The 27,004-nt window shown below is 42.2% G+C and overlaps 1 protein-coding gene across 1 annotated transcript in view; it reads right to left on the bottom strand.

The window, feature by feature from the left end:
* Positions 1 to 27,004, bottom strand: part of GABRA4 (gamma-aminobutyric acid type A receptor subunit alpha4) — a 60,449-nt gene that overhangs the window by 23,951 nt on the left and 9,494 nt on the right. The window contains exons 3-7 of the mRNA XM_081208917.1: positions 7,999 to 8,066; positions 5,491 to 5,711; positions 5,313 to 5,395; positions 3,814 to 3,957; positions 844 to 996 (exon numbers count right to left, since the gene is read on the bottom strand). Coding sequence (XP_081065043.1) covers positions 844 to 996; positions 3,814 to 3,957; positions 5,313 to 5,395; positions 5,491 to 5,711; positions 7,999 to 8,066 — 669 coding nt within the window. The remainder of the gene's footprint in view (positions 1 to 843; positions 997 to 3,813; positions 3,958 to 5,312; positions 5,396 to 5,490; positions 5,712 to 7,998; positions 8,067 to 27,004) is intronic.

Here is a 27,004-nt window from a genome sequence, read left to right as displayed (position 1 = left end):
ACATATAAGGACAAAATCAACAGCTGAGCCATAAAAACATTGATGAAACATCAACATCATCTCTGGCAAAACCTATTTATCAGGCTTTAATTTATTATGGGAACCTGTCTGAGCAGAGACAACATAGGATTAGGTGGGGATAAATCTACGCACCCCAAGCAAAAATGGATCTGTATCAAAGCACTTTCAATTCTGTAAAACCTATTACCTTTCTACAGCCTCAACAAGAAAAGGTGCCACTGGAGTTTTCTTTTGCGATTTCTTGCTGGGATGAAATGGAGGAGGGCTAAGTAATACATACATATTCAGATTTCTCTTTCAGATGGAAAGTCCACCCCTGCCAGGCCTAATTTTAACCTCTTTTATTCATCTCTCTCTGAAAAGTACTGCTTAATAGGTCTTTTGGTTCAATGGTCTCCACTTGATTAATCCTTCTCCAATGCATGGCAATGCTGAGGTTTAGAAAGATAACTTCTTTAGAAAATTGCTTCAGCCGTATCTGTATTCTCCTCTCCTTTGTCAGAAACCCAGATTTCCCCCTCAGCTCCCTGTGCGCTGCCTCCATGCCGTTTGTCTCCTCTTGCTTTCAGTGTCAATTGGAGCATCCTCTTTCAAATTGCATTTTAATGTGCCTCATTCTAATATCGCGTAATCGATTTTCCTAATTGCTTTTTCAATTCACTCTCGCCAAGGCAGGAGGAGAAAGGGGCCTGTATCAGTGAAGCTGACATTACAGATTCAGAGCTGGAGGGCATACTCCTTACTTGGCCAAATCTCTCATTCAAATCAGCTGGGCTCCTCAAGAAGACTAAAAAGACATACAAAGTCAGTGGTGAGACTTACCAAAAACAGTTCTGGCAGGAACAGACTCCTTATTGATCCAAAATGAGACTTGGGAGAGGATCACAGTCATGATGCATGGGATGTATGTTTGTATCATAAAATAACCCATTTTTCGTCTGAGGTGGAAGTGTACTGTCATAACGACATATTCACCTTAAAGGGGGGGAAGCCAAAAGTGATATTTTTAATAAAACAACAACTTTCAGTACACCCAGATTTATTTTTTTATTTTAACATATTCTCCAGCTACTCAAATTGCATTCAGTTCATTTGACTCTGAAAACATGAAGTTTCACTAAAGTGAAAGAAGTTTCAGCCTAGCTAAGACAGCAGTGGGAGCTCACATGAGTCACTCCAAGCTCCACATAGGAAGAACAGGATATATAATAATAAAAAACAAAAGCCATACTGAGTCCAGGGAAAGTAAGTAGATCTTAAAATACTATCCAGGAGGTGGGATGTAAAACATGAAATAATAGGGACTGTTTGACATCCCTCACATACCATAAAGATATGTAGGTATACGCTGGAGGGAGGAAAAAATAAGTATAAGTAAAATATTAGCTGTCTGTTCTGATACTGCAGTATCTGGAAAACATATAATTAGCACTTCAGGATTATATTTTCAACAGATGCACCAAGAAAATGTCTTCCTTTCATTGATTATTTTTTTTAGCCGATGAATACCAAGCATAGTTGTTATTCACCAGGTGAAGTTCTCCCGTTTAAACCCCATTGAAATGAATGGGGATGGCACAAAAGCACTTCTCTGTGCTTGTGTAGTTGAGTACCCACTCATTTCAGTAGGGCCTGCAATGGAAAATTTTCCATAATAGTGACTGTATGGAAAGTATGCTTGGGACCTTGGGACCAGTCCAATGCTCAAAGCAGGAGGGGGGAAATGAAGTGAGGTGGTTATAGGTCCATCTGAATAGAAATGGAATGGCTCTCTATCCTACTTGGAGTCAGGCTTAAAGGTAAAGGGACCCCTGACCATTAGGTCCAGTCGCGGACGACTCTGGGGTTGCGGCACTCATCTCGCTTTATTGGCCAAGGAAGCCGGCGTACAGCTTCCAGGTCATGTGGCCAGCATGACTAAGCCGCTTCTGGCAAACCAGAGCAGCGCACGGAAATGCCGTTTACCTTCCCGCTGGAGCGGTACCTATTTATCTACTTGTACTTTGATGTGCTTTCGAACTGCTAGGTTGGCAGGAGCAGGGACTGAGCAACGGGAGCTCACCCTGTCGTGGCAATTCGAACCACCAACCTTCTGATCGGCAAGTCCTAGGCTCTGTGGTTTAACCCACAGCGCCACCTGCGTCCCTAGGAGTCAGGCTTAGGGCCTACCAAAAAATGCTGCACAAGAACAAATGAGTTTCAAAGCCAAGACAGTAAAGAGCTAAGGATTATCAAACATATTGAAGGCTTGCATGCCTTCTCCCATGCTCATGTCCTAGTCTACAGAGCCAAACATAGTTGACCAGATGTGTTGTAGTTGGCCACCTGCCTGTCACTGTTTTTCCATCCCTGTTTCTCCAGTCTAGGGCATGCATTAAGAACAGGAGGTTTATTAAGCCCATGGTGGGTCAGGTCTGTTCCAAAGTGCAACTGTGTGCAGGATAGAACTGAACCAATGTTCTTCATTCCACACAGTGAAAAGAAATTGCCTGCCAAAACTCAAAGCATGATCAAAATGCTCAATTAATTGCCTCACTTCCGCCCATCTTTTCCTCCCACGTACCACCCAACCACTTAAAGGAAAGCTATAAACAACCTGAGCCTTCTGGTGGAAATTCTGGTATGAAACCATCATTTCGGATTTGGGCTGCTATTCAAACTCAATTTTAAAAGAAGTGGAAGGAAATGTATCTTGCTGGGAAGTCCATTACACTCCAGGATCTAGTTGTTTTATAATTACCATATTTTTTTGCTCTATAAGATTCACTTTTTCCCTCCTAAAAAGTAAGGGGAAATGTGTGTGCGTCTTATGGAGTGAATGCAGGCTGTGCAGCTATCCCAGAAGCCAGAACAGCAAGAGGAATTGCTGCTTTCACTGTGCAGCAATCCCTCTTGCTGTTCTGGCTTCTGAGATTCAGAATATTTTTTTTCTTGTTTTCCCCTCCAAAAACTAGGTGCGTCTTGTAGTCTGGTGCGTCTTATAGAGCGAAAAATACGGTACATACTGAGATTTTTTACCAAAATCATGGAGACACCTTCTTAAGGAGCAATCTAAGAATCTTGGCCTGATATTCCATTATAGATCAGTGATATCTCACTTACAGATAACATCCAATACATTAGGAAAATATTGCTTCATCTTGCTATCAATAACGACACTCGGAAATCTGTCGCCTACATCTGCTCCCTCTGTTGCTTAATTCTGTCGTGATCTCTGTGAGAGCATGTTTCAAACTGCACCAGTAATAGAGCGTTTAGCAATACAATCATATAACCAACCAACAGCCATCATTTTTTAAAAAAATGAAAAACAAAAACACCCACAGATCTTAAAAACTGCCACTTCTCACACTGCTGCCTGTTGCTATTTTTTATCACTACACAAAAATATAAAAAAAATAAAAAACAACCCAGCAGTAATAGCTGTTATGTTTAATTTGTTTGCTCCAACAGCAGTTCTAATAGGGATTTAGTTGGACAATCTGCATGCAATTTGTAGCATGATAAATCACAAAGATCAACACTTGCCAGCAGCACGGCTATGAAAATATGTCGGTAGCTACAATCTTGCATTTTCAACAATTTTCACTTTGCTTTCCAAAGAGAGACAGCACAGCACGCAGCAACAGGCTATCTGCTTTAGTGTAAGCCTGGAGATAAATGGTCTAGGATTTGTCATATGCTTATTATGCCTCTTAGGCTACACTGAGATTTCCAAAACATCTTTGGCTAAAACAAAATTCCACCGCTAACTCCACCCCTTAAGTTGATGATCACCAATTGGATTCTTACCTGTAATGGATTTAACAGTATCAGTGGATGCTGTATGCCCAAGCAGGTCATACTGAACTAAACTGGAAGACTCTTCAGGAACTTCCACTGAATTCTTAGGTCCTTTTGTCCAGGTGTAAATCATTTCACTCTTTGGATATGCATCTGGAAAAATACATACAATTAAAATGTTGGGTCTTAACCTATTCATGCCAACAGGCCTTTGGAGCGCTTCAGTTTTGTTTTGTTTTTACTTTGATTAGCCAGTCACCTTAATAATTATATTTTTATTTTTTTTACTAGGGAGTGAACCACTGCTCAGCTCTGCTTGCCAGACCCACCACTGCCATTCACCCCATATTAACCCCTAGAGCTTCCTCTTCCCACCCCATACAATTACTAAGCTAATTTTTCACCTTCCCAACCCCATTTCTGAAGCAGTTTCTCTCTTCAATTCTGCACTTTACAGCCATTTCCACCTTCACCCCTATATCCATGTCTCCTTCTCCTCTCCCTCCTTCTGTGCAACTTCCTCTTGAACACAAACTACCCTATTGGTAAACTCCTGAATCTTCCTCAAGCCACACATAGCAATTAGCTTCATTTTCACCTTCCAATCAGTTGTGAAACCACCACCCCATTCCATTCTGCATTTCTTTTCATGGCACTTCTTCCTTTCCCTTCTTTTTTTGCAACACCCCATTTTTACCTGCAGCCCACATTTCCTCCCCCTTCCTCACTTTTCTCAGCTCTTCTTTACACCCAGATTGCCCCCACAGCCATCTTTGTGCACGCACCCCATGATGATATATGTTACTGTATCTTTAAGATTAATAGAATTTTAAGAGCAAGCCTGCCATTGAACTTGTTCACTTAGAGAAGGTTAAGTTCAGTTGATGGGTGTTGTACACATATGGGTGTCTTCTTGTTAATGAAATATATATATATTCTAAATTAATACATTGCACCTGGAACTTCACGTTGAAGAAAACACATGGTACCAGGAGTGAAATACATTGTACTATGGAATATTAGAGGGCTCCACAACCTTTATCTCTTTCACATGAGCTGCCGAGAAATGGATGAGGGAGAGCTTTGAGTACAGTGAGAAGGGAGAGAGACTTAAAGGGAGGGGAATGGCTATTTTAAACAATAGCAGAAGTTTGAGTAAGGCAGGGATGAAGAAACACTGACAGGAACATGGTGGTTTTAAATAGCAGCACAGCTTTGAGTAAAGCAGGGATAGAGAAACACTGAGGGGTGGTTGTTTTTAACACACACACAAAGTTTTAACAAGGAGAAATGGCAGAGGTGGGTACCACACAGTAGGCCAACACCAAGAAGCAAAACAGCAGAGCTTTTCCCAACTCCCTTCTCCCTTGTTTTAAGCTGCCATTTCTCAACCAGTCCAGTGATATCCCCTGCTCTTAATTTCAATTGACCTAAGCCATGCAGCTCTGGATATTATCTGACCAGTTTCATACATAAAACGTTAAGTAGAGAAGGTCTGTGTGACTTACAACTCCCAAATTTCAGAGGACAGGCGTGACCATCCATTGGGAAATCGACCAATCTCATGGGGCACTCAGCACTTATGGTGAGCCTATAAGGAACAAAATGGAATTAGCCCCAGAATGATGTGTTCCCTCTCTCACGCAAAGTAAAATAAAAGAACGGAAAGATAGATAAATCAACTACCTCATTGTATAAAGGATGGTACCATTTCTCATGATTCTGAATAGTTTATTTGGGGCTGTCATATTATGTGAGACAGATTTTTTCCCATTCCGGAAGAAAGTGTCTGGTGTCCACACTTTGGTAACCATCAAGTTGTTAAGTCTTAGAATTTCAATGGGACCATCATATCTTAATCTTTTGTCAACCCACGTCTGACGAAAGAAAACATCCATCGTGTATTCCTACAGTAATTTGGAAGAGACACAAACTTAATATGTTTTATAAGCATATCCTTTCTATGAATATCCCTCAAGGACAAATTAGTCACTGGTAACTGTAAACTCCCTAAACACATTTCTATCAATTAAACAGAACTATGTACTCCTTTAATACTTTAATTTTCCACATTAGTCATATAAATAAATTGCTATACATATTAAATCAATCAAAAATAATTACTATAATCTAATAGAATGGCAAGAAGCACGCAATTAAACTTGTACTCTAGCACAGAACTGGAAACAGAATGATTAATTCATTAACATATGTTAATGGTTTTCAAGTCCACGCTATTTTTTTTAAACAGATGGACAAATTAAAATATGCAGTGGGCCACATGATTAATTATATCAGCCAAAATCAAAGGAATATTATCTAATTTCAACAAATAAAACACAGATGGGATGATCCAAATGGGAAGTAGCGTGTCACAAAATGATCATGCAGCCCTTTATTTGGACACCACTTATGAACACGCATGTTTCCAATGGCCTTCATAAATGTGTTCACAGGACTAAAAAAATGTGTGCGTGTGTGGATAAAGATCTATAGGTGCAGGCATATGGCTTGATGCAGAACCCTATGTGAACTGCAAAGGTCATATGGACATCTAGAGCAAAGAGGCTCCAGAGCAAAAGCCTACAAACCTCAGCAGAGAGGGCAAGTCCATATGGAAAAGGATATGCACACGAAGTTGATATTTTCAGCTGAAATCAAGTCCCAAATAAATGTGACTTAGCGAACCCATTGTGAAATCACTGGGCACTTGAAAAACATGCACTGGAAAATGCACGGATTGAGCAAGAGCAAGGCATAGACTAGAGTCACGACTATGCATTTGCTGTGACTTCCAAGCAGGAGGAGAGAAAATGTGTGGAAGATGGAACTGGGTGTGAAACTCAACTACCTGAGAACCTCAGCTTGCACTTACAGTGGTACCTTGGTTCTCAAATGCCTTGGTTCCCAAACACCAAAAACCTGGAAGTAAGTATTCCAGTTTTTGAACATTTTTCGGAAGCTGAGCATCCAATGCAGCTGTCGGCTGTTGTTTCCGGGGTGCCTGCACCAATCAGAAGCTGCGCCTTGGTTTTTGAACATTTTGGAAGTCAAATGGACTTCCGTAATGGATTAAGTTTGGCGCTTTTGTTTTTGCTATTTATTTTGCATTTTTTGTTTTTGAGGCTTTTTCAGTTAATTTGTTTTTGTGACTGTGTGGAACCCAGTTCATCTACTGATTGATTGATTGATTGATTGATTGATTGTGTGATTGCGGAAATGGATAAAAGCCACCTATCCAAACAATGACTATCATCAGTGCAGGTAAGAACAAAATTTAATTTTAATTTTTATCATCTACAATACTGTCTTATTTTTTTATAGTACTGTACATTGATTATTGCTTTCATTTTATGGATCAATGGTCTCGTTAGATAGCAAAATTCATGTTAAATTGCTGTTTTAGGGTTGTTTTTAAAAGTCTGGAACGGATTAATCTATTCTGCATTACTTTCTATGGGAAAGCGCGCCTTGGTTTTGGAACGCTTTGGTTTTGGAACGGACTTCCGGGATGGATTAAGTTTGAGAACCACGGTACTGCTGTATTTGTTTATCTATTGGGAGGATTTATAGTCCTCACTGTTGGAATGAGAACAAGCAATACCTGATGAAACCTCAGAAGATTAATAAGATTTCTAGTAACTGAGGGCACAGCCTTATAGCTCTGCATTAGCTTCTTGCCCCTCCCTGTGACTTAAAGGAGTAGTATAAATTGTGCAAAATGAGGCAGCTCAGGGGAATGGACGTCTTTTGCTTAATATGTACAGTTCATAGACTTCAGACTTCCATGGCTCAGACTAAGTCTTTGATGCCAGTATCCAATACCTCTGTTCCTGCCATTGTTGTCCTTTGCATCCAGCAAGGTTATGAATTATTCTATATTGGGGTGACTATTCTCCAAAGAACTGGCTATATCATTTCCATAGCTGGTGTAAATCTGCTGAAAGTGATTTAAACAAAAACCCAAAAAAACTCACACACATTGGTCTAAATCCAGCCTGCATGGGAGGACCAGAATCAGGGCTTGCACATCTAAAAATAGCCTGAAAATTAGGCTGCTGCTAATCTTCCCTACTTTGCATGATTGACAGCAGTGCACAAAGGCATCTGAATTAGTCGTTCACTCATTACTGGGGTTCATTTCCTCACCGCCACCTCAACCCTACAAAATCAAAGAAAGCGAGTGATACCTACCATCTCTACATCAGAAACAGGTCCAAAACTGGTGACATAGATATCTGTTTTGACTTCAGTTACAGGACCTAATATATATAAAAAGGAAGTGAGCAAGGAAAATTGGAATGTTTCAGGTTTAAAAGCAGGAAAGATTGTACTGGGGGGGGGAGCCACATCTTATGCAATTGTCACTTTGACGATTCATTTGACTAATCGGAGGAAAATGCGCAGGCAGCATGTTCTTCCAACCAAGCCTGCTGAACTTGGAAATTCTTGCATAATGTTGATTTTCATGCCATCTCTTGACTTACGTAAGTACACTGGTATAATTCAGAAATGCTTTTGTAATGCGTTGTCTCGGATTGACATGGGCAAGAAAATACATGCACATGAAGATCTGGGGAAAGCTCTTTTTTATAGAGAGAAAAGTGGTCTGGTCCTTCAAACTTTGCTTCAATTGGGTTAATGGGGAATATACAACTGCATTCACAAAGACTCAGTTCACATATAACACCAAACCATGGTTTGACACTAGAGGAGCAAACCCTATACTCAGTTGCTGCCTTGTTCACACTCCCTATCCCTCTTCCACTTTTGTGCTCCATCTGCTGCAGACCCTGCCATTTGCCGCAGACCATATTTTGCAGTTACATCCAAGCTGGTAAACTATGGTTTGTGCTTGCTTTGCAAATCAGTGTAACACCCTAAGATCAAATACTATTTTACAGTCCCATTCTGCAACGTAGGTACATGCCATAGTTTGCCAGTTTGGATGCAATGGCAAACTGGTTTACCAACAATCAGGAAGTAATCAATTGATAAGGGAGTGTAGAGGGAGGAGGATGGGGTAAAGGTGTGGGCACAGAGTTCATTCCTGCGTGTGAACCTATCCAGAGTGTGATCCAACTACACGAGAAATAGAAAACATAAAGAAGTTAGAATTCCCAATGCAATCCTACCACACCTCGCTCAGAATACACACAGGTCCCACTATCCACCTGCTCATTATGTGAAAATTCACTTATCCAAACACAAAGAATTATGCCAAAACCTTGCTGCACACATGGCTGATTCAGATATCCAAACAGCCAGAGTTTGCCCACTTCCTTACTTTTTTGTGCTTTGCTGGCCAGGGGCTGCCATTTTAAGGTAAAAACCATGGAGAGAGGGAGTGGGGAGAAAGATTCGGACAAATCGCCAAGCAGGATAATTCAGACAAATCAGGGAGCAGGAGACATTAGACAAAATCAGATTTTTCCTCTGCCTCTCTTTTGCTAGTTGGCTGCAGGAAGATAGCTCATGGATTAGAAACGTTCCCATAAGAAATAATGGCTCATCAGCTCATTATGTGAATGCTCACTTAACAAATTATTTCCTGGGAATGCATTGTGTTCAGAAGGTGGGACCTGCATTAATTTATGAGAATACTGTGGCTCCCAAGCATTTTTTTGGGGGGGGGAGACTTGCCCTCCAAGTCATTTGAGTTTAACATCCTTGACCACAATTAATGTCCAGGCTAATCAGTTCACAGCAAAGGAAGGAGCAAAGTGGCCGTGCGTGCCATCAAAATGCTCATACATATTTTGTCTTAATAAGCCAAGTTATGGTTTATTAAGCCAAGTTACATAGCCAGCATGTTCACATACTGAGCTGGAAAACAAGTCACCAGCATCTATTGTCCATTATAGCCTCTTAATACCCTACGCCCCATTTTAGTTTTTCAAACGCCTATAGCAAACAAAATAGCAACAGTGTCCATAATATTTCCACAAAACAATTTATCCTTATTAGATTTTTTTTTAAATCAGCATACTGGCCGGCATTCTTTGCTGCCTCCAAAAGCTATTTTGTCTCAAGTAGGTATATTTGAAAGGCACAATCTATTGGTGCTTGTTTGAGCACATCCTTCCATCCCCTTAAACTATTATCCATAACACATTTATTACTTCAACCCCCCTGAAAGGCACACAGACTTACACTTAGGTAAGTCTGTGATGGGAAGGAATTATTTAGCTAGGCAGGCGGAAACCTCCACCATGCTCTCTCCAGGTTCAAAATCTTTAAAGTATCATGGGGGCAACCTTTGGTCCAATCTAGCAGAGCTTTTCTTATGTTCTTATGACTTTAGCAGGTGGACAGGGATAATAATATAGATGGGTTCTGCTGCAAAACTGTGTATCTTAAAAAAGACCTCAGGCATATAGAATATTTTTTTATTTTATTTGGTTGGTTGGTTGGTTAGTTAGTTAGTTAGTTAGTTAGTTAGTTAGTTAGTTAGCTAGTTAGTTAGTATACACACACACACCCCTTCATCCATAGATTCAAGGCAGTTCACAACATAAACGTCTAATGCAGGAATCTCAATGCTATCAGTGATGGACCTACATTTTGGGGGCCCTGAAGCTTGAACCATCATGGAAGCCCTTTCACAACCAGCAATGAGGTCTGGGCATAGCTGTCAACCGTCCCTTATTTGGCGGGAAAGCCCCTTATCCCAGTGCTGTGTCCCGCTGCTGTCCCTTATTGATGATGTCCCTTAAATTTCCCAGGTTTCAAAAGAAGCAGCTCCTCTCCCTCTCTCCCTGCCGGCCAGGGAGGAGGGATGCTCCAACTGTGTTGCTTGGCTGCATTGCTCACCCAGTAAGGAGTCTAAGAATGACTGGGGGTGGAGCTTGCATGCCTTGTGCCGATCAAATCGGCCGTGTTGCCTGGGGACTCGCCTTTGCTCAGCGCTTCCCAGCAGAGAGGTGACGGTGGTTTTCCTTGCTGCATCCCCTTTGCCGGGTTGCTGCGCTGTGGGAACCACCGCTTGAGGCTTCGTTTGGCTGTTGGCTGGGCTTTCTGCCTTTGGCTTGGAGGGGCTCAGAAGTTGAACATGCCTGTGTTTGGAAAATGCCTTATTTTGGCTGCTGATCCCTTATTTTCAAGGCTGCTGGTCCCTTATTTTCAAATCTGTAAGTTGACAGCTTTGGGTCTGGGTAGCCACTATTATCTTCTGCAATGGGCTTGTTCCACGACAGATCAGCACACCTTTACAACATCTGTGCTACTGACTCTCAAACTTTGGGATGGTTGAAATATATACAACAAATATATACAACTCAGATGGAGTCATGTGACTCTAATTGGGTCGCAGTGTGGACGAAAGTCACTTCTGGGGCGCCACCAGGATTAGGAGCCCTGAAGTTTAACCTTCATTAGTTTCATTGTTGATTCATCCCTGATTGTTATTCTCTTTGGCTATACCAAAGAAGAAGACGTTCCATATATTTCGAAGCCTTCAAACCTCCAGGCTGTTGAGTTTATTGTGCTCTTTTAAACAACTCTTGCAGCCTAGCAGGCACAATGTGACAACACTGTGAAGATTTTGTTGAAAGGTAAAGCACATTTGCCTTGTGCCTAACATTGTTGTGTGCGCAAATGTCACTTAGTGTCAAAATGCAGAAAGGAAGCATAAGCAATGAGAAAAGTGAAATTATTATTTCCCATTGGCCCGATATGGAGGTTTCGAGCTGCTAACTGAACACATAACAAAAGCATGTAAAATTACCTCACTTCACAGTTTGTAAATTACACCTAAGAGTTCAGTTCGGAAGAAGATGAATGCAGGAATCACTAGAAGTTTTCCCCAACAAAGCAGCAATATGCAAGCTATGTTCGGATCACAGTCACCTCAATCAGCTCCTGCAATTTTCTAGTTCAAAAGTCTTCACCTTCTATCTCTTTTTTCTGACTTTCCATTTTTAATTCATAGGTCATCAAGATTGTGCAGCTGCTTGAAATCAACTCCTAAAAGTCCCCACATCTTCCTGTTGGAATGACAGCTTTTCTGAACATGACTTTATTCGCTTAGGGTTGACAAACCTCTGACCTATGGGCAAAATTAGGCTTGCCAGGCCTCCCTACTTCACCTGCAAGGGCATTTTGGACTCACTGTACATCTGGCTTGGATGTCCTTGTTGTAAACTTATTGCTTATTGCAGGGCATTTGGTTCCATGTGTGTAAAGCTTTTGCATTGCTGGGTTCTCTTTTACACACCTGAAGATCTTGTATTAGTGGTCAAGCTAACATGCCAAAGCACACAGAACTAATGCTTCAACTGTCATTGGAAATCCATCGGATTGCTTTTGTTTGATTCAAAGCCAGCGGACCTGATGGGATACCTGCCAAAGTCTTCAAAGTGGGCAGAAATGAACTGACACAACAACTTCACAAGCTCATTGAAAAAATCTGGGGGGGAGAGGAGATCCCAGCAGACTTTAGGGATGTCAAAATTATCAACCTTTTTTAAAAAAAGGTGATAGAATGGATTGCGGAAACTATAGAGGAATCTCTTTATTAACTGCGGCCTGCAGTTAATAAAGATCTTGTAAGGATCTTAGCAAACTGTCTCCTAACTATATCTGAGGCTGCCCTTCCTGAATCCCAAAATGGTTTCTGACTTTCTAGGGGGACAGTGGACATGATTTTCACTGCTTGACAGATTCAAGAAAAATGCAGAGAGCAAAACCATCCCCTGTATATGGCATTTATCAACCTGACTAAGGCCTTTGACATTGTAAATCGTAATGCCCTGTGGACTGTCCTTCTGAAAATCGGCTGCCCAGATAAATTTGTGGATATCCTTCAGCTCCTCCATGATAATATGACAGAAACAATTCCAGATAACAATGGCTCTCAAAGTGAACCATTCACAGTGGGAGCAAGTGTTAAGCAGGGTTGCGTTATTGCCCCAACTCTATTAATTGTTTTCATTGCCATGATCCTACACATTGTCAAAGGGAAACTCCCCACCAGGGCAGAAATCATATATCAACAGATGGAAAGCTCTTTAACTTGAGTAGGGTGGTTACCTACTCAAAGAGTAAGTTACCATAACTTCCATCATAGAGCTTCAATATGCTGATGACAATGTGGTGTGTGCACACTCAGAGGATGACTTCCAAACCATTCTAAATATCTTCACAGAAGCCTACAAAAAGCTTGGCCTATCACTCAGCATCCAAAAAAACCCAAAGTGTGGCACCAACAAGGACAAAACAACCCCTCTGTAGTGCCACAAATCCAACTCAATGGTGTAATGTTGGAGAGTGTCAATCACTTTTCCTACCTAGGCAGTTATCTTGCCACAAGGGCCAACATTGATTCCGAAATTCAGCATTGCCTGAGCTCGGCAAATGCAGCTTTCTCCCAATTGAAGCACAGAGTGTTTGAGCACCAGGACATTCTCAGGGAAACCAAAATGCTTGTTTACAAAACTATTGTACTACCAGCCTTACTGTATGCTTGTGAAACACGGACCACTTATAAATGCCATCACCAACTCCTCGAAAGATTCCAACAATGGTGTCTGTGAAAAAAAATTCATATCACTTGGGAAGACAGGCAAACTAATGCTAGTGTACTGGAAGAAGCAAAGATCACCAGTGTCGAAGCAATGATTCTTCAACATCAACTTCGTTGGGCTGCTCGTGTTGATTGCATGCCTGATTATCATCTTCCAAAGCAACTACTCTATTCCGAACTTAAAAATGGAAAGCGTAATGCTAGTGGTCAACAAAAGAAGTTTAAAGACTTTCTCAAGACAAATCTTTAAAATTGTATATAAACACCGACAACTGGGAAACACTGGCCTGTGAGTGCTCCAATTGGAGAACAGCCTTTACCAAAGGTGTCGTAGACTTTGAAGATGCTCAAACTCAGGACAAAAGGAAGAAACATGCTAAGAGGAAGGCACGTTTGGCAAACCCTCACCTTGATCAACTCCTGCCCGGAAACCTATGCCCCACTGTGGAAGGATGTGTGGATCCAGAATTGGCCTCCACAGTCACTTATGGACTCATTGTTAAAACCATGTTTATGGAAGACAATCTTACTTGGCTATGAGTGATCGCCAAAAAAGAAGACATGTGCAATGATAGAGGCCTGGCTGGAAAGATTAAAACTCGCCACTGCTACACAGGAGATAGAATGAAGAAAAGGAAATATGAATTTGCTCTACCCCATAGCTTGACCAAATGTGGCTAGGAGCTAGGTGGAGTCATAAGGTAAAGGTAAAGGGACCCCTGACCATCAGGTCCAGTCGTGGCCGACTCTGGGGTTGTGGTGCTCATCTTGCTTTTTTGGCTGAGGAAGCCGGCGTACAGCTTCCAGGTCATGTGGCCAGCATGACTAAGCCGCTTCTGGCGAACCAGAGCAGCTCACGGAAACGCCGTTTACTTTCCCACCGGAGCGGTACCTATCTACTTGCACTTTGACATGCTTTTGAACTGCTAGGTTGGCAGGAGCTGGGACCAAGCAACGGGAGCTCACCCCGTCACAGGGATTTGAACCGCAACCTTCTGATCGGTAAGCCCTAGGCTTTGTGGTTTAACCCACAGCGCCACCTGCATCCCTCAAGGTGGAGTCATAGATCTTAACAAAGTGTAGACTTGCATTTTGACTTGATATGTCTGTTTTGAGCTTCTCAGAAGTATGTAAAGGCAAGAAGTGGGTGGGGAGCACTGGCCCGCAATGGCGCCTGCCAGAGAGGTGCCAGAACTGCGCTCCAGTGCACATCAACTGAAAAAACACTGATTAAAGCCTTTATGGATACATTTTTTTAAAGCCCACATTCCTTCTATTGCTTCCCTCCCTCTGCTTCCTGCACTACTGATGGTTAGTTCTTTTTGGCAGAGACCTGCTCTCTCTTTTTTAATGTGTTGTTCTCTGGAATTTCATGTGTCATAAAAGCACTATGAAAATTAAATAATAATATACTTTGAACCACCCAGTGCATGCAACACGTAAACAACCAGCAATGGGAAACATCCATAGTAAGATCTACTAACTGAACCTCAAGCTAATCCTAAGGGAGTACACATACTCTGAAGCGTGAGACCAAAAGTAGTGAGGGAAATGTTTAGGAATTCAAAGACTAATTTAACACCATTTCAGACAGAACAGAACACCCTGGGTGCCAGCTTGCGTGCTGAAGTGTAAGACACAAACATGAAATGCCAGCCAGGACCTGCTTATCCTCAATACCTAAATTTATTTTGGTTTAGAACTTAACATACCCAGGCAAAGTGGCACAACAAGGTGCTACTGAGGGAAATTGTTTTATTACCACATTGAAAAGAATAAGAAAACATCTGCTCACAGTACAGGTGAACATTCTGATGCTAAGGTATACAGTCATTACACAAGAGCAAGCTAATGCTGGGCTGGAGAAAATTAAAAACTGCTTCTTGGTGGACCTTCTAAAAAAATTCCCGTTTGCATTCTTGCCTTCTAGGAACTATTTATAGATTCAGTGGCGAGCATTTTTAATGTCAGCTAAATAGTAGGGGAGCTTTACACACACTGCAATGGGCACTGTCAAGTATGAATCACCGCTCAGAGGAACAAACATTCCAAAGAATGGAAAGCAACTGAGTGCAAAATCCAATTGTGGTTCGAGGACCCGATCCCCGCGTAGTGGAATGAAAACACGAGGACACGTGATATAAGGTTAATGGGCAAGAAAAGGCCACAACTTTATTGATTACAGCAAGTGAAAAGGAATTGGCTTAGGCATTGGATTACGTCAGCTGACTCCACCCCCGCAGAGAGGGGTGAGTCTAAAACAGGGGGGTTTGTTCACCAGTAGGTGGAGCCTGTTGATGCTAATCCAACTATAAGCTCTCCCCTGATGTCACCGAGGGTCGTGCCATGGCCTCCCGCCAAGCAGGCATCGGACAGAATACACGACCGCCAGATTCCTTTAACGGAATACCCAAAAATTGAAGGCATAGGCGATGGCCACACCTAGCCCTTCGACACACCACATTATTCCAATGCCTAACCTACCCACCAATACCACGAAAGTCGTGACGATTGCTATGAGGTAGGCGAAAAAACCAAAAAGCCTAATGCCAAATGGAAAAATTCCTACCAGGTCCCCCGGACAACCAGGGCGACCAACCTAAGGCCCATAGCAAGGCCAAAAGAAAACTGAGACCCTGAGCTCTAAGGGAGTGGAGGGTGGGTGACTCGCGATGGGACGACAAAAAGTGAGGCCGCAAGGCTGGTGCCGCAGCAATTTGGGCTGCTAAACACGCCCCCTCGCAGGCACCTGGTTGGGTGCCTGGCCGAGGGCGTGGGCGCCAGCCAGGTGAGTGGGAGGCAGGGGGCTAACGCCCCCTGCTTGAGGCGGAGTCCAGCTCCCGACCACAACCACTCCCCTCTCTTGCAGGAGGAGAGTCTTTATTCCTCAGTTTCACATCAGACAGGGAGAGTGTCCAGTGGCTTCCCCACCCCCCATCTCACGTCGGCTGCCGAGCCTCACTCTCTGCCACTCACTTTCGGCTGAGATGATAACAGGCAAACTGGGAACAGAAGAACAGAAGAGGGACTGTTTCGGTGTGGGAAAGCACATTTGGAGCAGGCAGATCTGTAACTTCCCAGCAAATTACGCCTTTAAATTGATAATAAATATTTATGAATATAAAATGCTTTTATTGGTGGGCTGGGGGAGGGCAGTTGCACTTCACTCTCTCCTACTCAGATATCTAGGCTGGTTGCTCAAGAGCAGCAACAGACTTCCAATTCATTAGTATTCCAAGTCTTCTTTGCCTGCACTGGCTCCTCGTTAGTTTCTCAGCCCAATTCAAGGGGCTGCCTTGAAAGCCCACAAGAGCCTTTGTCCTGCGCACCTTACGGAGCATCTCTAATATGCTGCTTCCTGTTCTTTAAGAACTGGTGTCACCTAGTGATGCGTAAAGATTATATAACCTATCTGAATCTCTTTGAACACTTGAAAGCACTAAGTAACACTTAGCATTTATAATTCTTTGAATGTGACCTTGGACCATGTCCCATTGCTGGCGCCAGGCACAGAGTCGGGACTTCTCTAAGATAGTATGGTACTTATACTTTTTTCATAATGCATTTAATGCACACAAAAATATTTATATCCTGCTTCCCCAGTTCGTCTCCAGGATGCCCAGGGTGGTGAACACCATCAGAATTTAATAATAATAATAATAATAATAATAATAATAATAATAATAATAATAATAAAATTTATTTATAGCACACATATACAGAGATGCAAGCTTAGAGAAAGAGCAAGTTTTTTTATTTTAAAAAGATAATTTTGTAGCATTCAGTAACCAGAAAGGCCTGCCAGCACGCACACACATACAAAATCCATTTTGTGCAAAATACCAACACAGACAGCTCTCTTGGAAAAGAGAGTGCTGTCAATTGGGTGCTGCCACAGAGACGGCCTTTTCCTGAATCCCTTCCAACAACATGTATGGCAGACAAATGGGGGAAGAAGAAGAAGAAGAAGAGTTTGGATTTGATATCCCGCTTTATCACTACCCGAAGGAGTCTCAAAGCGGCTCACATTCTCCATTCCCTTCCTCCCCCACAACAAACACTCTGTGAGGTGAGTGAGGCTGAGAGACTTCAGAGAATTGTGACTAGCCCAAGGTCACCCAGCAGCTGCATGTGGAGGAGCGGAGACGCGAACCCAGTTCACCAGATTACAAGTCCACCGCTCTTAACCACTACACCACACTGGGGAATCAAGCAGAGCTCCTCAAAAGTCCTGTGTGGGCAGACAGGCTCATAGAGTTAGAGCTAGTAATGGCTGGTGCCCATTGGCAGGATGGGAGACAGGGAGGTCAGCAGTGGGTGGCACCACAGCCAATGACAGGCAAAGCCACCCTCTGACTGGTTGCAAGTAAGAAACGAGGCAGCCTGGGGCTTACTGAGGGCACACTGAAATTGGTGGGTTAATACCTCGTTTGCCCTAATGAAACCCCTTCTATTCCTGGAAGTATTTTAGGGTGTAAGTATGGTGCTCTCCAATCTCCCCTTTTTTATTTAAGTTTTTTATCTTTCAGTTCGCTGTTAGTGTTTCTATGCGATTTTGAACCTGTGCATCGATTTGAGCATGGCTTATACAGTGGTACCTCGGGTTAAGTACTTAATTCGTTCCAGAGGTCCGTACTTAACCTGAAACTGTTCTTAACCTGAAGCACCACTTTAGCTAATGGGGCCTCCTGCTGCTGCCGCACTGCCGGAGCACGATTTCTGTTCTCATCCTGAAGCAAAGTTCTTTACCTGAAGCACTATTTCTGGGTTAGCGGAGTCTGTAACCTGAAGCGTCTGTAACCTGAAGTGTATGTAACCTGAGGTACCACTGTATACAAAATGAACTAACCTACACACACATACAACTAGAAGAGCAAATGTTCACCACAGCCACAAAACTATGAAGTCAGCATATATTTGCCACTTGTTTTGTATAACTGTACACCCTACTCACAGGAAAAAATGATGTTTTGGTCTGCATAGCTGCAAAAATAGACTTGAAATGGTTTCTCCATACACATCCAAGCCTATATATCTGTAGCCACACTGCCTAGAAATTTGGTTGTGTGTTTTTTAAAAAGACAACTGCAGTTCTCAGGAGGTTGTAGTCAAACTGTATGCTTGTATGACAGTTCTTCAGAATCACAGAAGCTCTGTAGCCCTGCTGCTGAGTAGTCTATGCAGTACCAAGAAGATCTACTTTGTTGGTATGGTTTTGAAGCTGTGGCCCTGCATATTCCTTAAGGAGGCAGGTCATAAGAAACCTCCTCTTAAAGTTTGTATGCCATTATTGGTTTTTCTTTTCTGTGGTGAGTAGTCTCAGACAAGTGTGTGGTGTTTAATATGATGGAAAGGCAGATATCAACCTCTCCGCCAAGTTTCCCTCGCAAGCTGACCATTGGCCTGATGGGAGTTCATCTATAAAGCACCTCATTGGCCACCACATGCAGAAATGTGCTGGGACACCTCAATAAACAAATAATAATAATGTCTACATAGAAAGCATCCCCTAAGGAAAAGAAGTTTTAAAACATTGCTGTAGAGGAGATAAACTGAAGATCGCAACCACATCTATGACATCTTCCTGATTCAAAGAAGGTCATTTGAAGAAATTATGAGGTAATTTGCTTTTCACTGTTATTCAACACTCAGCCTATCAGCTAAAGATGCCAACAAGGTATCAACAGGGGCCAATTTCGTGAGCAGGACACCTGTCCACTGGGGACAGTGCTAAGAATACCATCTAATTTTGCCAAGGTCACTGAGCAGTAGACAGATGGTAATAACTTCAGTCACTACCAACCTGGGAAAGAAATCAAGAAAGACAATGTATAGGTAAATACTAGGCCCATAACTTTTTAGCAGTCATCTGAGTCATCCAGTTTTGCCATTTGGACAGCTGCCTGGAAAACCGATCAGCCTCACTTCATGGCTTAAATGACACTGACAATTTTGTTTTTCAGGTAAGCAGAATAAGTTTGTAACAAAAGGATGAAGCCAATTGTATAAATGGCTTTTTGGAACACTTGTTGTATGAAAATTATCTCCTAAGAATCGTAGAAAACCACATTCTTTGCATTTCCAGTTTTTCTCTTGTTTTCTGACAGACTGGCTACCAAGGCTTAAGTCAAAGCTTGCACTGAATACAGGTGAGGAGCATTTCGCATGGGGGTTCCATTCCCAGCCCCCCCCCACATCGACGGAGTGCATATAAGTGTGCCCCATTATACCCCTTCTGCTCCACCTCCATTCCTTCTACAGTTCCACCCTCTTCTGGGTCCAAAAGGACCCCTGTGTTGGTGACTGCATGTCATATATGACTTTAGCTATAGGGCAGGTAAAAATATGACTGGGTCAAAAGCAGGCTAGAGGCTTCATCAGGTGATGAATAGCACACACAAAACATTTTGCAAGCACTAGCAAGTATTATTAAGGGACATGGGTGGCGCTGTGGGTTAAACCATAGAGCCTAGGACTTGCCGATCAGAAGGTTGGAGGTTCGAATCCCCGCGACAGGGTGAACTCCCATTGCTCGGTCCCTGCTCCTGCCAACCTAGCAGTTCGAAAGCACGTCAAAGTGCAAGTAGATAAATAGGTACCACTCTGGCGGGAAGGTAAACGGCGTTTCTGTGTGCTGCTCTGGTTCGCCAGAAGCGGCTTAGTCATGCTGGCCACTTGACCCGGAAGCTGTGCACCAGCCAATAAAGTGAGATGAGTGCCACAACCCGAGTCGGCCACAACTGGACCTAATGGTCAGGAGTCCCTTTACCTTTTAAACAATTATTATTATTATTACCCATTCTTCATTCTGACATCCCAGAGTGAGTGACAGCAATTCAAAATTTTAATTCAATTCAACATTTTAAAAAGTTTAAAACAATCAGCATCAAATGATATAGTTGCTTCCCAGTTCACAAGCTCCTGAACCAGACCTCATTATATTTATCATTAACTGCACCCACGTACGCACCCCTGCTGCAATTATCTGCCTGGTTACTGGTGAAGGAACTTAAGATCAAATCATATATTTTTTAATAAATAAATGAAAGGGTTAGAACTCCTGCAGAAAAATGCCTTTTGATCCAGGGTAAATGCACTCACGTTTTCCAAAGGGTGAAGTTCTTTGGAGTATTATAATTATTACATTTTCTCTGAGCTGTCAGAGCACTCCATGTATAATCATCACAGTAATGGTTAAAAGAAGCCTTCAAGGTAGGTCAGTATATTTAAACCCATATTACAGATCAGGACTGGGGGCAAAACTCCCAGTACACACAGTAATAACTCGCAAACGATCTCCAAAATAATAAATAGGTAAGAAGGAAATCCAGGATTGGGCCATTTTGAGTGCATAAGCAGCAGAGATGGAAGAGGTGCTTAACCCATTTGTTAATGTCCCTAGCATAGTTGTCAACCGTCCCTTATTTGGGGGGAAACTGCCTTATCCCAGCGCTGTGTCCCGCTGCTGTCCCTTATTGATGATGTCCCTTAAATTTCCCTGGTTTCAAAGGAAGCAGCTCCTCTCCTTCCCTCCCTGCTGATCCCTTATTTTCGAGGCTGCTGGTCCCTTATTTTCAAATCTGTAAGTTGACAGCTATGGTCCTAAGCTCCACCCACTGCTACAGGAGCCCACGAAGCTTGCAAAGCCACGATGGGAAAAACCAGGGAGCAGGGAGTTAAGTGGAGCAGAATACCAGTCAGCAGAAAATAAGATAAGCACCCCTCCAACCAGACTTGGCCCTTTCCAAAAATGTTTTTCATTTTCAAATAAAAGAACACAGAGGCTTGGTTAGGCTCATTTGCGCCTAACACCTAGATTGCTCTTATGAGATACGGGTTTCAGTGCCAGATTTACGTATAAGCTAAACAAGCTGTAGCTTAGGGCCCCACTCTCTTGGGGACCCCCCAAAAAATTAAAGGAAAAAAACCTGGATGTACATTTCCAAAATATAAGATAAAAAACAAAAAAAAAACCTACATATAGCAACAGTGTTTTGTGTTGTGTAGGCTCCTGTGATGTAAGTAATGGGCCCCGCCCGCTAGCCTGCTCCCTAAAATATCACTGGTTTGCTCATTTCTATATATAGGGTGCCTACATTCTGCGTGGACTGGTTGCATGGCAACATGTGCAAATGGCTTTAGATACCTATTAGGTCCATAAATTACCATATAGCATATATTCAACACAAAAAACAGTGACTGTTTGTTGTTGACAAAGGACAGCTGCATTTTGGCATTTGTCCTGTGTTCAGTGCAATCCTATGCATGCCTACTCAGAAGGAAGCTCTGTTGTGTTCAATGGGGCTTAGCAACCCTAGGCATACCACAATGTGAGTTCCGCTAAAAATGACAGAGTTTTCTCTAGAGAAAACATTTCTGCTTCTGAGTAAACACATTACAGAATTTCACTGTGTATCATTTTCCTCTTTTCCACTTATCACAAGGGATCGTGTGGGTGTGAAATGTAGCCAGGGAAGGGATCATTCCCTGACAGGTGAAATGTGTGCTCATTGTCTAGGTAGGTTTCTCTGGTAAAGCAAGGCTAAATCCACATCCTTTTTTTGCCTTCTCTACACCATATGCTTAAAGTACATCCAACATGCATTACTTCCCCCAAAGAATGCTGGGAACTGTAGTCTACCCCCTTAGGTAAAGGTAAAGGGACCCCTGACCATTAGGTCCAGTTGTGGCCGACTCTGGGGTTGTGGCGCTCATCCTGCTTTATTGGCTGAGGGAGCCGGCGTACAGCTTCCGGGTCATGTGGCCAGCATGACTAAGCCGCTTCTGGCGAACCAGAGCAGCGCATGGAAACGCCGTTTACCTTCCCACTGGAGCGGTACCTATTTATCTACTTGCACTTTGACTTGCTTTCAAACTGCTAGGTTGGCAGGAGCAGGGACAGAGCAATGGGAGCTCACCCCATCGTGGGGATTCGAACCGCCAACCTTCTGATCGGCAAGTCCTAGGCTCTGTGGTTTAACCCACAGTGCCACCCGCATCCCTTCAGTCTACCCCCTTACAGAACTGCAATTCCCAGCACCCTTAACAAACTACATTTCCCAGGATTTGGGGTGGGGGAGCCATGTGCTTTAAATGTGCACTGAGTGTGTTTTAAAGTACACATTCAGCTTTTCTTGTTAAGGTTGCTTTCATGTGCCAGTCCCCCATCCCTTTTTTGTCCCAAATCCTTCACTTAGAAATTACTGAGCGCTTTGTGTGTGTGGCTATAAGCATCACTGCAGTCCCCCTGATTATTTCCTTCTGAAAGAACAGCAAACTCTAGTGATAAGTGGGAGTGGATAAGCTATGCTGTTGCATTAAATTAGTAACAATTAAAATGGCATGTTAAAGATTAAGGCGACCATCTGGGTAATACTTACAAGCTTGCAAATCCCATTGAAGAGAAGGCAAACTTGTAAGTCGTGTCAGGGCTACATCCTTTAATCAGTATCTGTGAGGAACAGCCACCAAATCCAACCTGAGAACACTTAACACTTAAATAAACCATAAAAAACCTAATTATAGTTATAGAATAACCAATCCATAATCACTCTTGGCATGTATATATCAAACTTCAAGTGGGCAAAGTGCATTGCATGCAACGTCTTCGTAGTTCTTACAACAACCCCAGAAGGTTGGTCTGTATCATCATCATCATCATCATCATCATCATCATCATCATCATCATATTGTACAAGGTTTGTACTCAAGGGGATAGTGGCTTGTCTAGTAAATTGACAGCTCAGGTGAAACTTTTGGTATGAATAATTCAGTAGGACAGGGATATGGAACCTGTGTCCCTCCAAAAGTTGATGAACTCCATCTTCCCTAGCATTGACCTGTTAGGATTCTTTCCCCGTGTTGCAGTCATGGGATTGGTTATATCACATAACGGTCTATGTTTTCATTCCACATTGTGGGAAGTGACAGAGACAGGATGTTTGTATTACTGTGTTTCTGTGATGTAGGACATTTGTCCTTTGTTCTTTCTCTTTGCTGTCTGATGCTGAAGAGGAAGGAGATGAGTTACGATGCTCCGAGTGTGTATACGTAAAGAAATATAGATTAGTCAAAATGTTGGGCTATTGAGTGTGTACGCTGGCTGCCTATACTCTGCTGATCCTGAAATGTGCTGATCCTTCTAAGGCATCAGTCGCTGTAATGTTCGGGCTGGACAAAGATTTTAAATCTCCTGAACGAACGAACGACCAGGAGGGAGAGAACATACCAGTCAGGCATGTGTCTCTGCCAGACTCATACTCATGTGTAGGAGTCTGAGGGGAACTGGGGTCCGATATCGCCTGAAAGGCCACAAGTCTTCCATCCTTTGGGGAAAGCATTGGGAAGTATGGATACAGCACAAGAAGTGGTACTATGCGGTGATTTGGTAGCCTTTCTAGAACTGAGCAATGGGTAATGTATGGAGCCAAATAAGCAGGTGCAATTATAACACTGGTTTACTATGAGCCTGAACAATCAATAAATAGTGAGTGTTTGAGAAACAAGGCCAGAGGCCTAAATTGATATAACCCACGGCCACAAAATGGCTACCCCATTTGCTCCTCACAAATCCATTGCTGAAGTGTTGGGTCATTTTTCTGAATTGCTCAATGCATTTTTTATTAAATTAATAACCCTGACCTTTATGCTTCTTTCTGCCATTACTACGGACTAGCCTTCCTTCTGTTAGGGAAATTGGCCCAAGATGATTGGCTGACAATTCTTTTCCTTACTGAGAGCTCATTGATATTGTTAGACATCAATTTTGAGATGGTGGCATATCTCAGCTATGGGGAAGGAATTGATGGACGTGCGTGTGTGCACCGCACACAAGCATAATCCAAAGGGGGTGAGAGAGAGAAAATTGAAGACGGTAGAACCACTAAGTCTTGCTGGGCTTTTTATAGCCCTCCCTTTCATTCAGGAATGTGTTGGAGAAACCACAAGCAGACTCATGCCCCACCAGCAAACCCCTCTCTCTGTTTATGGAGAGGAAGATCAGCAGAATGCTATGACCCCTGGGATGCCCATCCAGGAACCATAGAATTACATTCTGAAAGTTAACAGTGGCATTGTAAATTTGAACAGCTGTAGTTGAAGGCCCTTAAGAAAATAGGAAGCTGCCCTATACCAAGTCAACCCAATGGTCTATCTAACTCAATATCATCTACTCTAGACTGAATAGCTGTAGTTCTCCAATGTTTCAGGTAGGGGTCTATCCCAGTTGTTCTGCATGTAATGCAGTTGCTTTGCCACTGAACTATAGCCCTCCCCTGCTTCTAAGGTAGAGATATGGCTGATCAGTGAATTACTGCTGAGACGCCAGGCTTTCAAGGACCAATCAATACATCTGTGCACATGGCACCTATAAATATGAGTCATCGTCCCCAGCAAAAATTGGTGGGTTCAACTCCCACTGACTTTAATGTCCACTCTTAATACAAAGCAAACACAGGGCCTGAGAAACTATTAAAGAACTTTTGCTCAGTTTGCAAGTAATCTGAAAATGAGCTAATATATTAAAATAGACACTTTAGCATGTTAATTCATGAAGAACTTTGTTATTGCCTCATCTGTCTTGGCTCTCCCAACTCTAAATATATGGCAAATCCTGAAGACTTTGGGGCATTTTGCTTGTTTCCCAGATTCATATTCCCTCTGTACATTCATGATGAGAAACTCGGAGTGTTTTAGAATTAAAGATAATAAAGCATCGCTGATGTATCAAACTGCTGTTAGCATGATAGCCAAAATACAATAAAATGTTTTTTTATTAAAAAAAATACATAGAGGCTGTAAATCCTGCAGTCAGTAGAAAAGGAAATTTTCAAGTTCACAATGTATGTTCATTATTCATAAAAGCCTTCCTAAATCAAAGAGTATGTACCTATTCTTTTTATAGAGATAAAGCTCTTTCGGACAGTCTGTATATGTGCCTTGTCCAAGGTTCTGAAAGGTTTTTCCAGAGCCTTGCTATACAGAAGATCAGCAGGAGATGGACAGCTCCATTTCCCCCAATTCTTAACTAGGAGGAGCTGGCAGGGGAAGGCTCCATAAACGGAGCTATTTCTGCAGGTCCCGGCACCAGGCACAGAATCAACCATGTGAGGACACAGTATCATCTTCCACGCAAGGAAAGATTAACCCATTGGCAGGAATCTATCAGCAAACTATTCCACTTAAGTTATTTGAGTGAGACTCACGCTTTCGAACTTACAGCTATACTTCATGATTATAGAATGTAGTTGGTGAGAGTCTGACTTGCTTTTGCACGCTGGAATAATGTAGTGTTCTGCTAATGAACAAGTGCTGTGCATCATCCTAAATTGTCTCAGTAAAATATGACATATATATATATATATATATATATATATATATATATATATGAGGCAAACCAAGATAACAACTTCTTCCAAAGCAACGTTGTTAAGCCAAAGATTTTGATGACAAGAAGTCTTTCCTTTTATCTCATCTTCTCTCTTTTTTCTAAATACAACCATTTCCTTAATACTGGGTGAAATATAGCTGGTGGCCAATAAATATTGTTTCCCACGGTTAACCAGCGTTAATGATTTGCTGTGAATGTACAGATCTCACGTGCCTTGCCTCTCCCCACTTGTGTGCAGAAGCAACAAACCCAAATCCCTGGCTTAATGTTACCTTCAAGCTGGGTATCATAATTTGTTTCACTCCAAACAAACCCTGAAGAATAAATCAAGAGCCAACTCTGGCTACAGATTTAGGTTTGATTGGAATGAAACAAATTATGATGCTAAGCCATGGATCACGGTTTGTTTCTCCCACACACCAGTGGGAAGGATCAAAGCATGCAGGGATTGGCATGGCTTACTGTGATGTACAGACCAGGACCATGTTTCTGTATTTCAGTAAAGTGTTGCAATGAAGGACTGATATAAATGAGTTTGTTCCAGATGTTGTGACTCTTTTTAGCACAAACCAATGCTGATTTTAAACAATTACTACTGAGTGATAAATTGACGACTATTAAGGAACAGCAGCTAGCAGATTACAAACATAAAATAGCAAGTGGTATGTGATTACAAAATATAGGCTATCAAATATTGATAATTAAATATGAAACATAGTTATTTTATTATCTCACATCAAGTCTCAAATTCTTATTCCCCCCCCCCTTTAAATTACCAAACTAGTCATGCTTCGTGACTGGCATTTGTTTCACGTTATTATATAAGTCATTTATAACATATACAGTTGAAGGAGAAGCCAGAAATTATATATGTTTCTGAAAGAAACCTACAGCAAATTGAATTCCTTTCTTACTGAGATCAGAAGTTATGATTGACAACATTTTACAGGAGTCACATGAATTTATCTTTATCATATGGCCTGCATCAGCTTATATTCTGGCTAGTTATCCAACAGTTTTTTCCTTAAGCATAGCTTTAAACACAAGCCTAAATCCTTCCTTGGTATCCTGAAAATCACAGATTCAGAACTCTTGGGGGGGGAACTCTTGAGGAAAAAAGACCAAGAAAACATAATATTAAAAAAGGAAAGAAAAATACACAGTGTCAATAAACACTGTCAGCTCACACTGATAAGACAATATCAAGCAGTACTTCCATCCAAGATTGAACTTATAAGTCAATAAAAGCCCTCCAGATGTCCAAACAGGTATCCAACTATAGTAGAACT

The sequence above is a fragment of the Podarcis bocagei genome, assembly GCF_964188305.1.
Source record: "Podarcis bocagei genome assembly, chromosome: 9".
NCBI lineage: Eukaryota > Metazoa > Chordata > Lepidosauria > Squamata > Lacertidae > Podarcis > Podarcis bocagei.
The sequence above is the reverse complement of the archived record's forward strand: the minus strand, read 5'-3'. Positions and strand labels throughout refer to the sequence as shown.